At 54.4% G+C, this 13,427-nt stretch overlaps 1 protein-coding gene across 1 annotated transcript in view; it reads left to right on the top strand.

Annotated features, from left to right (window-relative positions):
* The window catches only part of LOC116969905 (FH1/FH2 domain-containing protein 3-like), an 11,356-nt gene extending 683 nt beyond the window's left edge, over positions 1 to 10,673 (top strand). The window contains exons 2-7 of the mRNA XM_033016663.1: positions 463 to 582; positions 3,573 to 3,734; positions 4,490 to 4,698; positions 7,560 to 7,731; positions 8,261 to 8,420; positions 10,472 to 10,673. Of these exons, the coding sequence (XP_032872554.1) occupies positions 463 to 582; positions 3,573 to 3,734; positions 4,490 to 4,698; positions 7,560 to 7,731; positions 8,261 to 8,420; positions 10,472 to 10,503 (855 nt within the window). The 3' untranslated portion in view covers positions 10,504 to 10,673. The remainder of the gene's footprint in view (positions 1 to 462; positions 583 to 3,572; positions 3,735 to 4,489; positions 4,699 to 7,559; positions 7,732 to 8,260; positions 8,421 to 10,471) is intronic.
* The last annotated feature ends 2,754 nt before the right edge of the window (positions 10,674 to 13,427 follow it).

Below are 13,427 nucleotides of genomic sequence, written 5' to 3'. Positions count from 1 at the left end.
GGGGGGGGGGGTCAGTGTTACAGTGGGGGGGGTGTCAGTGTTACAGTGGGGGGGGGTCAGTGTTACAGTGGGGGGGGTGTGTCAGTGTTACAGTGGGGGGGGGGTTACAGTGGGGGGGGGGTCTGTGTTACAGTGGGGGGGGTGTGTCAGTGTTACAGTGGGGGGGGTCAGTGTTACAGTGGGGGGGGGGTCAGTGTTACAGTGGGGGGTGTCAGTGTTACAGTGGGGGGGGTCAGTGTTACAGTGGGGGGGTGTTACTGTTACAGTGGGGGGTGTGTTACCGTTACAGGGAGGGGTGTTAGTGTTACAGTGGGGGGGGGTGTGTCAGTGTTACAGTGGGGGGGGGGTGTCAGTGTTACAGTGGGGGTGTGTTGCTGTTACAGGGAGGGGTGTTAGTTGCATGGGTCTGTCAGGAAGGGGTGGGAATGTTATTGGGGTGGTTTTCACTGTGCCGCTGTGTAGGAGATTGCCGAGTCTTTATTTGACCTGAAGCTGGGAATGGAACAACTGGCGGGGAACAAGACATTTCACTGCATCCTGGCCACACTGCTGGCGATCGGCAACTTTCTGAACGGGATGAATGTAAGTCCTGTCCCTCCCGGTCCCATCCCACACATTCCCATCCCACACGGTCCCATCCCACACATTCCCGTCCCACGCGGTCCCATCCCACACATTCCCATCCCACACGGTCCCATCCCACACATTCCCATCCCACACAATCCCATCCCACACATTCCCATCCCACACGGTCCCATCCCACACAATCCCATCCCACACGGTCCCATCCCACACAATCCCATCCCACACGGTCCCATCCCACACATTCCCATCCCACACATTCCCATCCCACGGTCCCATCCCACACGGTCCCATCCCACACGTTCCCATCCCACACGTTCCCATCCCACACGTTCCCATCCCACACGGTCCCATCCCACACGGTCCCATCCCACACATTCCCATCCCACACATTCCCATCCCATACATTCCCATCCCACACGGTCCCATCCCACACAGTCCCATCCCACACGTTCCCATCCCACACATTCCCATCCCATACATTCCCATCCCACACATTCCCATCCCACACGGTCCCATCCCACACGGTCCCATCCCACACAGTCCCATCCCACACAATCCCATCCCACACGGTCCCATCCCACACATTCCCATCCCACACGGTCCCATCCCACACGGTCCCATCCCACACATTCCCATCCCACACGGTCCCATCCCACACATTCCCATCCCACACATTCCCATCCCACACGGTCCCATCCCACACAATCCCATCCCACACGGTCCCATCCCACACATTCCCATCCTACACCGTCCCATCCCACACATTCCCATCCCACACATTCCCATCCCACACGGTCCCATCCCACACATTCCCATCCCACACAATCCCATCCCACACATTCCCATCCCACACGGTCCCATCCCACACAATCCCATACCACACGGTCCCATCCCACACAATCCCATCCCACACGGTCCCATCCCACACATTCCCATCCCACACATTCCCATCCCACGGTCCCATCCCACACGGTCCCATCCCACACGTTCCCATCCCACACGTTCCCATCCCACACGTTCCCATCCCACACAATCCCATCCCACACGGTCCCATCCCACACAATCCCATCCCACACGGTCCCATCCCACACATTCCCATCCCACACATTCCCATCCCACGGTCCCATCCCACACGTTCCCATCCCACACGTTCCCATCCCACACGTTCCCATCCCACATGGTCCCATCCCACACGGTCCCATCCCACACATTCCCATCCCATACATTCCCATCCCACACATTCCCATCCCACATGGTCCCATCCCACACAGTCCCATCCCACACGTTCCCATCCCACACATTCCCATCCCATACATTCCCATCCCACACATTCCCATCCCACACGGTCCCATCCCACACGGTCCCATCCCACACAGTCCCATCCCACACAATCCCATCCCACACGGTCCCATCCCACACATTCCCATCCCACACATTCCCATCCCACACGGTCCCATCCCACACATTCCCATCCCACACGGTCCCATCCCACACGGTCCCATCCCACACATTCCCATCCCACACGGTCCCATCCCACACATTCCCATCCCACACGTTCCCATCCCACACGGTCCCATCCCACACAATCCCATCCCACACGGTCCCATCCCACACATTCCCATCCTACACCGTCCCATCCCACACATTCCCATCCCACACATTCCCATCCCACACGGTCCCATCCCACACATTCCCATCCCACACAATCCCATCCCACACATTCCCATCCCACACGGTCCCATCCCACACAATCCCATCCCACACGGTCCCATCCCACACAATCCCATCCCACACGGTCCCATCCCACACATTCCCATCCCACACATTCCCATCCCACGGTCCCATCCCACACGGTCCCATCCCACACGTTCCCATCCCACACGTTCCCATCCCACACGTTCCCATCCCACACGGTCCCATCCCACACATTCCCATCCCATACATTCCCATCCCACACATTCCCATCCCACACGGTCCCATCCCACACGGTCCCATCCCACACGGTCCCATCCCACACGGTCCCATCCCACACGGTCCCATCCCACACGGTCCCATCCCACACATTCCCATCCCACACATTCCCATCCCATACAATCCCATCCCACACGGTCCCATCCCATACAATCCCATCCCACACAATCCCATCCCACACATTCCCATCCCACACGGTCCCATCCCACACAATCCCATCCCACACGGTCCCATCCCACACATTCCCATCCCACACGGTCCCATCCCACACGGTCCCATCCCGCACATTCCCGTACAGGGTGTAGCACCTTCCGTCCCATCCCATCCCGGTTATGGACTGTGAGGAAGGCTGACAAAAAGTATCCAGTGGGATATCTATCGATGAGCCACAGATGGAGAAATGGCCGATGGGGTTGAATCTGAGCAAGTGCGAGGTGTTGAGCTCTGGGATGGTGAATGTGAGGGGGACCGTCGACAGTTAATGGCAAGACCCTGAAGAGCAGCAGCAGCAGCAGCAGCAGCAGCAGCGTTGTAGTGGGATGCCGGGGTCCCTGACAGTGACAACACCAGCAGGCAGAGCGGTGAAGAAGGCAGAAGGCTAATAGACAATAGACAATAGACAACAGGTGCAGGAGGAGGCCATTCGGCCCTTCGAGCCAGCACCGCCATTCAATGTGATCATGGCTGATCAACCCCAATCAGTACCCCGTTCCTGCCTTCTCCCCATATCCCCTGACTCCACTATCTTTAAGAGCCCTATCTAGCTCTCTCTTGAAAGCATCCAGTGAATCGGCCTCCACCGCCCTCTGAGGCAGAGAATTCCAACGCTAGCCTCCATCGGTCGGGGCGTTGAGTACAAGAGTCGGGAAGCCATGAGAGTGCAGGGGGGGGGAGGGATGTGGGAAGAGAGTGAGGAGAGGGTGGGGCGGGATAGAGGGGAGAGGAGGGGAAGGGGGTGGGAAGGCCGGGCAGGATCCCCCCCCTCACACTAACCCCCCCGTGTCTGTGCTGGGTAGGCGGGGGGCTTTGAGCTGAGCTACCTGGGACGTGTAGGGGCCGTGAGGGACACGGTGGAGAAGAAACCCCTTCTGTACCACGCCTGCACCATGGTGATGGAGGCCTTCCCCAACGCTGGAGACCTGTACACACAGATCCTCCCTCTCACCCGATGCACACAGGTACACACACCCTCCTCACCCTGGGCTGGGGGGGAGAGGGGTGGGTGGAAGGTGGGGAGAGGGGTGGGGGAGAGGGGTGGGGAGTGGGGGAGAGGGGTGGGAAGTGGGGGGAGGGGTGGGAAGAGGGGAGAGGGGTGGGGGAGAGGGGGGAAGGGGTGGGGAGAGGGGGGAAGGGGTGGGGGGGAGAGATAAGGGGTGAAGAGAAGGGGGAGAGAGGGGTAAGGAGGGGGGTGGGGGAGGAGGGGGGGAGAGGTTGGGGGGGGGGTGGGGGTAGGGGGGGGGGGGGTGGAGAGGGGGGAGAGGGGGGGGGGAGGGAGGGGGGGGTGGAGGGGGGGGGAGTGGGGGAGAGGAGTGGGGAGAGAGGGGGGGAGGGGGGGAGAGGTGGGGGGGGGGTGTGGCAGCGGGGGAGGGGGGCTTGGAGTAGGCGGAGGGGAGAGAGGGGCTGGCGGAGTAGTGGGGGGGGGTTGGAGGGGTGGGGAGGGGCAGGGGAGTGGAGGAGAGGGGTGGGGGTGTGGGTAGGGGGTGAGGAGAGGGGAAAGGGGGTGGGGGGTTGGGGAGGGGGTGGGGGGTTGTGGAGAGGGGGAGAGGGGTGTGGAGTGGGGTGTAGGGGTGGGGAGTGGGGGAGAGGAGTGGGGGAGAGCGGTGGGGATGGGGGTGAGGGAGAGGGGTGGGGTGACGGGTGGGGGAGAGGGGTGGGGGTGGGGGAGAGGGGAGTGGGGGTGAGGGGTGTAGTGACTGACCTCCCTGTACCCCAGGTTGACCTGCAGCATCTGGGTGCTGAGCTGTCCCAGCTGGAGAGCGGCTGCAGGGAGGCCTGGGACCACCTCCACACCATCTCCCGCAGCTCCACCGCAGCTTCCCGCAGCCCCAGTGCCGCTCACTGCAGCCCCACCGCCACATTCCTGCGGGAGGCTGCACAACGCATCATTATCCTCAAGGACGTGCACAGGAGGGTGAGAAACAGGTGGGTGGCGTTGCCCCCCCTCCCCCCTCCCCCTCCCCCCTCTCCATCACCCTGGAGGTCTTCTCATTAGGTCATAAGTGATAGGAGTAGAATTAGGCCGTTCGGCCCATCACTCCACCATTCAATCATGGCTGATCTATCTCTCCCTCCTAATCCCATTCTCCTGCCTTCTCCCCCTAACCCCCGACACCCGCACTAATCAACAATCTATCTTTACCCTTAAAAATACCCACTGACTTGTGGCCTCCACAGCCGTCTGTGGCAAAGAATTCCACAGATTCACCACCCTCTGACTAAAGAAATTCCTCCTCATCTCCTTCTTAAAGGAACATCCTTCGATTCTGAGGCTGTGCCCTCTGGTCCTAGACTCTCCCACTAGTGGAAACATCCTCTCCACATCCACTCTATCCAGGCCTTTCATTATTCAGTACATTTCAATGAGGTCCCCCCTCATTCTTCTAAACTCCAGCGAGTACAGGCCCAGTGCTGGCAAACGCTCATCATATGTCAACCCACTCATTCCTGGGATCATTCTTGTAAACCTCCTCTGGACCCTCCCCAGACCCAGCACATCCTTCCTCAGATACGGGGCCCAGAATTGCTCACAATATTCCACATGTGGCCTGACCAGCGCCTTATAGAGCCTCAGCGTTACATCCCTGCTTTTGTATACAAGCCCTCTTGAAATAAATGCTACATTGAGTTTGCTTTCTTTACTACCGATTCGACTTGCAGATTAACTTTTTGGGAATCCTGCACCAGCTCCCAAGTCCCGTTGCACCTCCGATTTCTGGATTCTCTCCCCATTTGTAGAATAGTCCACGCCTTTATTCCTGCTACCAAAATGCACGACTCCACACTTTGCTACACTATATTCCATCTGCCACTTCTCTGCCCGCTCTCCCAACCTGTCCGAGTCCTCCCCATCCCTCTCTCCGTCTCTTGCCACCCCTCACTCCATCCCCCTCATCCCTCTCTCTCCACCCTTCCTCCCTCTTTCCACCCATCTCTCCCGTCTCCCTCCCTCCCTCCAGCTCTCAATCCATCCCTCTCCCTACCTCTCCCCTTCATCTCGTTCTTCCTCTTTCGCTCGTTCATGGGCAGCTCCTCATTCTGTCTATCTCTCTCCACTTTCCCTTTCCCTGCCTTTCTACACATTTGTTCTCCCTGTCTCTGTTTTTCAAAGACTGTTTTCCCTCTTGTCCTCATCTTTCTCCCTCTCTATGTATCTCTCTCTCTCTCTCATTCCATTTCTCTTCCTGCCACACTCCACCTCTCTCTTTCTATCTATCCGCAACCGACAAACCTGCACGTCTTTGGAGTGTGGAGGGAAACCGGACCACCCGGAGAAAACCTACACACGCGGTCACAGGGAGAGCGTGCGAACTCCGTACAGACAGCACCCGTGGTCAGGATGGAACCCGGGTCTCTGGCGCTGTGAGGCAGCAGCTCTACCCGCTGCCCCAAGAGAGGAGACCTGGGGAGTGTAATCTGAACTGGAGCAGTAATACGCTTGAATGTGGCACAGTGGCACATTGGTAGAGTTGCTGCCTTACAGCGCCAGAGACCTGGGTTCGATACCGACTACGGGTGCTGTGATGTACAGAGTTTGTACGTTCACCCCGTGACTGCGTGGGTTTTCTCCGAGATCTTCGGTTTCCCTCCCACACTCCAAAGACGTGCAGGTTTGTAGGTTAATTGGCTCGGTCCCCAGTGTGTGTAGGACAGTGCTAGTGTGCGGGGATTGCTGGTGGGTGCCGACTCGGTGGGCCGGAGGGTCTGTTTTCCGTGCTGTATCTCTGAACTAAACCTACACGTCTTTGGAGTGTGGGGGGGAAACCAGAGCACCAGGAGAAAACCCACTCACGCGGACACAGAGATAGCGTGCAAACTCCACACCGACAGCACCCGTAGTCAGGATGGAACGCAGGTCTCTGGTACTATGAGGCAGCAGCTCTACCTGCTGCACCACCAAGTGTCGCCCCAAGAGAGGAGACCTAGGAAGTGGAACCCGAACTAGAGAGGGAGTAATACACGCGGTCGGCAGGCGAGAGCTGGTGTACGTGATGAGGGGGGATGGATTTATCTCCCTCCCATGTTCCGGCCACTGCCAACCACCCCCCTCACCCCCCTCACCCCTGATTGTGGATGATCAGCCATGATCACATTGAATGGCAGTGCTGGCTCGAATGGCCAACTCCTGCACCTATTGTCTATTGTTGTTTGTGTATGTATAACCATATAATAACTATATAACAATTACAGCACGGAAACAGGCCATCTCGACCCTTCTAGTCCGTGCCGAACACGTATTCTCCCCTAGTCCCATATACCTGCGCTCAGACCATAACCCTCCATTCCTTTCCCATCCATATAACTATCCAATTTATTTTTAAATGATAAAAACGAACCTGCCTCCACCACCTTCACTGGAAGTTCATTCCACACAGCCACCACTCTCTGAGTAAAGAAGTTCCCCCTCATGTTACCCCTAAACTTCAGTCCCTTAATTCTCAAGTCATGTCCCCTTGTTTGAATCTTCCCTACTCTCAGTGGGAAAAGCTTATCCACGTCAACTCTGTCTATCCCTCTCATCATTTTAAAGACCTCTATCAAGTCCCCCCTTAACCTTCTGCGCTCCAAAGAATAAAGCCCTAACTTGTTCAGCCTTTCTCTGTAACTTAGTTGCTGAAACCCAGGCAACATTCTAGTAAATCTCCTCTGTACTCTCTCTATTTTGTTGACATCCTTCCTATAATTAGGCGACCAAAATTGTACACCAAACTCCAGAAATGTGACAAATAAACTTGACTTGACTTGACCCCCCGGACCCCGGACTCACGGGATCATCCTCTGCCCAGGTTCCATATGTTCCTGCTGTACCTGGGCTACCCGAACTCCTCCGTACGTACGGCCACTGTCAGCGGCTTCTGCAAAATGGTCAGCGACTTTGCCCTGGAATACCGCATGGTCCGCATCCAGATCCTGCAGCAGCGGGAACGCCAGAGGGAGAGGGAGCGCCAGTGGGCCGAGGTAGGTTCCCATGGGGGAGAGGCGGAGGGGGAGTACCACTCTGTCCCCAGAGCCTTTTTAAAAAAAAAAACACAAACACTTTAATTCAGAAAACAAAATGGTTTATGTACATCATCTGACAAATAAGATGGGGAGAAATAGTGTCGCTTGAAATCAAAGTTGCTTCTGATCCGTGAGAAGGAACTTTATCTATTTATCTCTAACTTGCCTCTCACACTCAGGCACACACACAAACACACATTTATATATATACACTGGGTGACCAAATATCAGGGTACACAAAAACGCTGGAGAAACTCAGCGGGTGCAGCAGCATCTATGGAGCGAAGGAAATAGGCAAAGTTTCGGGCCGAAACCCTTATATATATATATATATGTGTGTGTGTGTGAGTGTGTGTGGGGGTGTGTGTATGTGTGTGTGTGTGTGTGTGTGTGTGTGTGTGTGAGTGTGTGTGATGGGACGTGACGGTTCGGTGGGAGCTTCACGCTGCTTCTGACCGCAGCCTCTGTTCTGGGTATTTATTCGCAGGGTGCTCCGTGGGAGGGGGAGACAGACCCCCCCCGGATCCGCAGCCTTTACCCGGAGCACAGCCGGAAACACAAGGACATGGAGGAGATTCTGCGGACTCCGGAGAGAAGCCGGAGGTTCGACAGCAGCCTCCCCCGCACCAAGAGATCACAGGGCAAAGGTGAGCCTGGGGGTCAGCAGGTCAGGAGACATGGCCCTAGAGGGGCTGAATGGCCTTCCACTGTCTCCTCTTGTAGCGTAGAACAATACAGCTCAGGAGCAGGCCCTTCGGCCCACTTGCCCGTGCCGAACACCACGCCAAGTTAAACTATTCTCCTCTGCCTGCACTTGATCCATATCCCTCCTTTCCATGTGTAGGCCATTCGGCCCATCCATCTCTCCCTCCTAACCCCATTCTCCTGCCTTCTCCCCATAACCCCAACACCCGTCCTAATCAAAAATCTATCTATGTCTGGCTTAAAAATATCCACTGACTTGGCCTCCACAGCCGTCTGTGGCAAAGAATTCCAGATCCATCACCCTCTGACTAAAGAGATGCCTCCTCATCTCCTTCCTAAAATAACGTCCTTTAATTCTGAGGCTGTGACCTCTAGTCCTAGACTCTCCCACTAGTGGAAACATCCTCCCCACATCCACTCTATCCAGGCCTTTCACTATTCTGCATGTTTCAATGAAGTCTCCCCTCAGTCTTCTAAACTCCATGTGGCGGTGCTGGCTCTAAGGGCCAAATGGCCTACTCCTGCACCTATTGTGTATTGTCTATTGTCCATATACCTCAATGCCCCAACCTCTGCAGGCAAGCCTTTCGAAACACCACCTGTCCATGTTCTCCGGTGATGCTGCCTGACCCGCTGAGTTACTCCTTTTTTCTTTGGTAAACCAGCATCTGCGGTTCCTTGCGGGGGTTGGTTGGAAGATGGGTGGACAAAGGCTAGAGGTGAACAGGGGACAACAAGGTGTCAAATAAGGAGAGGAGGAGCGTGATTTAAAGCTGGAAGGAGCGATGTGGGCGGATGGGGACGGGGAGGGGAAAAAGTGGGGATGAAGGGGAAATGGGGGTCTTGGGAATGGGTGATGAGTGTATGAAAGAGTGGAGAGGAGGATGAATGGGGGGGAGGGGTGGGAGATGGGGAAATGGGAGTGTGCTGGAGGAGGGGGGTGGCTCGGGAAAGAAAACATAGAGTTGGGATGCGCAGGAAGGAACTGCAGATGCTGGTTTACACCGAAGATAGACACAAATTGCTGGAGTATCTCAGCGGGACAGGCAGCATCTCCGGAGAGACGGAATGGGTGAGGTTTCGGGTCGAGACCCTTCTTCAGACTGAGAGACAGGGGGGGAAAGGGAGACGTAGAGATACGGAAGGGTAAACTGTGAAAATGACAGATCAAAAGGGAGGAATAGCAAGGAACATGTAGAATGGTTCATTGTTAGCCGAGTGGAAGGTGACAATGAGGCATGTAATCAGTAAAATTAATCTGGACAGTGAAACTAGTCGGAGAACTCGGATGGGGGAGGGCGGAGAGAGGGAAAGCAAGGGTTTCGAAGTTAGAGAAGTTAATATTCATACCACCGGTCACCTGACCAGGCTCGATTCCCAGCACAAGGTCCAGAGCACATTCCCAAGATGGGCTGAATGGTCTTCCTGCTGATCCCTGTGTGACAGGCCCCAAGGTGAGCTATCCATGGTGTAACAGGCCCCAAGATGGGCTGAATGCCCTGTTCGTTCCCTGGTGTAACAAGCCATGGATGGGAAGAATGGCCTTCATCCTATCCCTGGTGTAACAGGCCCCAAGATGGGCTGAAAGGCCTCCATCCTATCCCTGGTGTAACAGGCCCCAAGATGGGCTGAATGACCTGTTCTGTCTGATGGATGGGCTGAATGGCCTCCATCCTACCCCTGGTGTAACAGGCCCCAAGATGGGCTGAATGCCCTGTTCTGTCCCCGATGGATGGGCAGAATGGCCTTCATCCTATCCCTGGTGCAACAGGCCCCAAGATGGTCTGAATGCCCTGTTCTATCCCTGATGGATGGGCAGAATGGCCTTCATCCTATCCCTGATGTAACAGGCCCCAAGATGGGCTGAATGGCTTTTTCTGTCCATGGTATAACAGGCCGTGGATGGGCAGAATGGCCCTTGCTGCCCCTTGAGAAACATTGCCCTACATGCCCTGGTCCGCTGTTCCATTCTCGTGTTTGTTCTCTTCTGAAGATGCCCCGAAGCAGAAGACCTTTACGTGGTGAGCTGTGGAGGGTGCGGTGAGGAGGCTGGGAGCTGGCGTATACACTCCAGGCAGCAACATTGGAAATGGTGGAGCGCCTCAAGTTCCGTAAACCCTCGTTATAACGGAGCACAGGGATGAAATGGAGTCCGTTATTGCCGACCGTCCACTATAACCAAGTCGGGGATTATCATTGCAACAGTAGCAGAAACTGTAGATGCCGGTTACTACACAAAAAGACACAGGGTGGCTGCCTCACAGCGCCAGGGACCCGGGTTCGATCCTGACTACCGGTCGGCGCTGGCTGCGCGGAGTTTGCACGTTCTCCCCGTGACCTGCGTGGGTTTCCTCCGGGTTCCGGCTTTCTCCCGCACTCCAAAGACGTGCAGGTTTGTGGGTTGACTGGCCATGGTACAAACATTGTAAATTGTCCCTGGTGTGTGAGGATAGTTTAGTTTCGTGATGCAGCGTGGAAACAGGCCCTTCGGCCCATCGAGCCCACGCCGACCAACAATCCCCGCACATTAAAACTATCCTGTACACACTAGAGATAATTTGCAATTTTACCAAAGCCAAACCTGCACGTCTTCAGACCAGCCTCATCCCGGTCACACCCTCTTCTCCCCTCTCCCATCGGGCAAAAGGTACAGAAGTGTGAAAACGCACACCTCCAGATTCAGGGACAGTTTCTTCCCAGTTGTTATCAGGCGACTGAACCATCCTACCACAACTAGAGAGCGGTCCTGAACTATAATCTACATCATTGGAGACCCTTGAGCTATTCTGAATTAGGGTTTCGGCCCGAAACGTTACCTATTTCCTTCGCTCCATAGATGCTGCTGCACCCGCTGAGTTTCTCCAGCATTTTTGTCTACCTTTGATCAGATTTTGCTGGCTTTATCTTGCACAAAACGTTATTCCATTATCATGTATCTGCACACTGTAAATGTCTTGAATGCAATCGTGTGTTGTCTTTCCGCTGACTGGTTAGCACGCAATAAGATGCTTTTCACTGTACCTCGGTACACGTGACAATAAACTAAATGGGAGCACACCAAGGTCTTTACTTCCTCAGCTCACAAGGGAAATTCAACATGACCTCAATGTCCCCACCGATTTCTACAGATGCACCATAGATAGCATACTATCGCGATGCATCATAGCTCAGATTGGGAACAGCTTAGATTAGCGATACAGCATGGAAACAGGCCATTCGGCCCACCGAGTCCGCGCTGACCAGCAATCCCCGCATCATCTTACACACTATCTTGCACCATCTTACACACTAGGGACAATTTGTAATTTTACCAAAGCCAATTAGCCTATAAACCTGTACGTCTTTTGAGTGTGGGAGAAAACCGGAGCACCCGGAGAAAACCCACGCGGACGTGGGCAGAACGTGCAAGCTCCGTACAGCAGCACCCGAGGTCTGGATCGACCCAGGCTGTGAGGCAGAGAGTTGTGGATGTAGCCCAGTCCATCACACACAGACCAGACTCCCGACCATCGGCTCCATCTACACTTCACGCTGCCTCGGAAAAAAACAGCCAACATAATCAAAGACTTGTCCCACCTCAATCATTCCCTCTTCTCCCCTCTCCCATCGGGCAGAAAGTACAAAAGCTTCAAACACACCTACCAACAGACCCAGAAACAGCATCTTGAACGGACCTATCACAAGCTGTTGATGTGGTTTCCGATCTTCCAGCCTGCCCCATTGTGGCTCTTGTACTTGTTTTTATAATCTGCACTTTCTCTGATGCGGTACACTATCATTCTGCACGGTTTGTTTTCTCTTTACTCCACCTGTGGCAGGTGAGCTCATGTACGGTTTTCATTGTATCATGTAGCAATGTTTTCACCTAGATACCATGCAAAACAATGTTATTCACTGTATCTTGGTATATATACTCAATACTAAACCAATAATAAAATAAATGAATTAATGAATGAATGAATGAATGAATAAGTTTATTGGCCAAGTATTCACATACAAGGAATTTGTCTTGGTGCTCCGCTCACAAGTAACAACACGACTTACAGTAACAATTAAGAATAAAACATTATAGTTTAAACATGTGAGTGAAATAAAATACCAGAGCAAAAGGAGGCTACAGATTTTTGGTTGTTGAGTAGAGCTACTACTCGTGGATAAAAACTGTTTTTATGTCTGGCTGTGGCAGCTTTGACAATCCGGAGTCGCCTTCCAGAGGGAAGTGATTGAAAGAGTTGGTGGCCAGGGTGAGAGGGGTCAGAGATGATCTTGCCCGCTCGCTTCCTGGCCCTTGCAGTGTACAGTTCGTCAATGGGGAGAATGTTGCAGCCAACAACCTTTTCAGCTGATCGGATGATTCGTTGCAGCCTCCGGGTGTCGTGCTTGGTGGCTGAGCCAAACCAGACCATGATGGAGAAGGTGAGGACAGACTCTACGATGGCCGTGTAGAATTGGACCATAATTGCCTGTGGCAATGAATTCAGGGCTTTAATTGACACTTGGGGGGGGGGGGTCTTTTAAACAGCGGCACAGTGTTTTGAGCGGCATGGTGGAGTGGCAGTATAATTGCTGCCTCGCAGCGCCAGAGACCCGGGTTCGATCCTGACTACGGTGTTCTCTGTGTGGAGTTTGTACGTTCTTCCCGTGACCGTGTAGGTATTCTCCGGGTGCTCCGGTTTCCAAAAGGAATGGGTGACGTGTCGGGTTGAGACCCTTCTTCAGACCCGACACATCACCTATTCCTTTTCTCCAGAAAGGCTGTCTGTCCTGTTGAGTTACTCCAGCTTTTTGTGTCTATCTTCGGTGTAAACCAGCATCTGCATTTCCTTCGTAAACACAAGGTCAGAAATTGTTGGCAACCGGGAGATAATGTAGGCAAGAGAGGAAGGTGTTGGGGGAGTCCAGAACCAGCGGTCACAGTTTAAGAATAAGGGGTAGGCCATTTAGGACTG

The sequence above is a fragment of the Amblyraja radiata genome, unplaced genomic scaffold, assembly GCF_010909765.2.
Source record: "Amblyraja radiata isolate CabotCenter1 unplaced genomic scaffold, sAmbRad1.1.pri scaffold_397_ctg1, whole genome shotgun sequence".
Lineage (NCBI taxonomy): Eukaryota > Metazoa > Chordata > Chondrichthyes > Rajiformes > Rajidae > Amblyraja > Amblyraja radiata.
The sequence above is the reverse complement of the archived record's forward strand: the minus strand, read 5'-3'. Positions and strand labels throughout refer to the sequence as shown.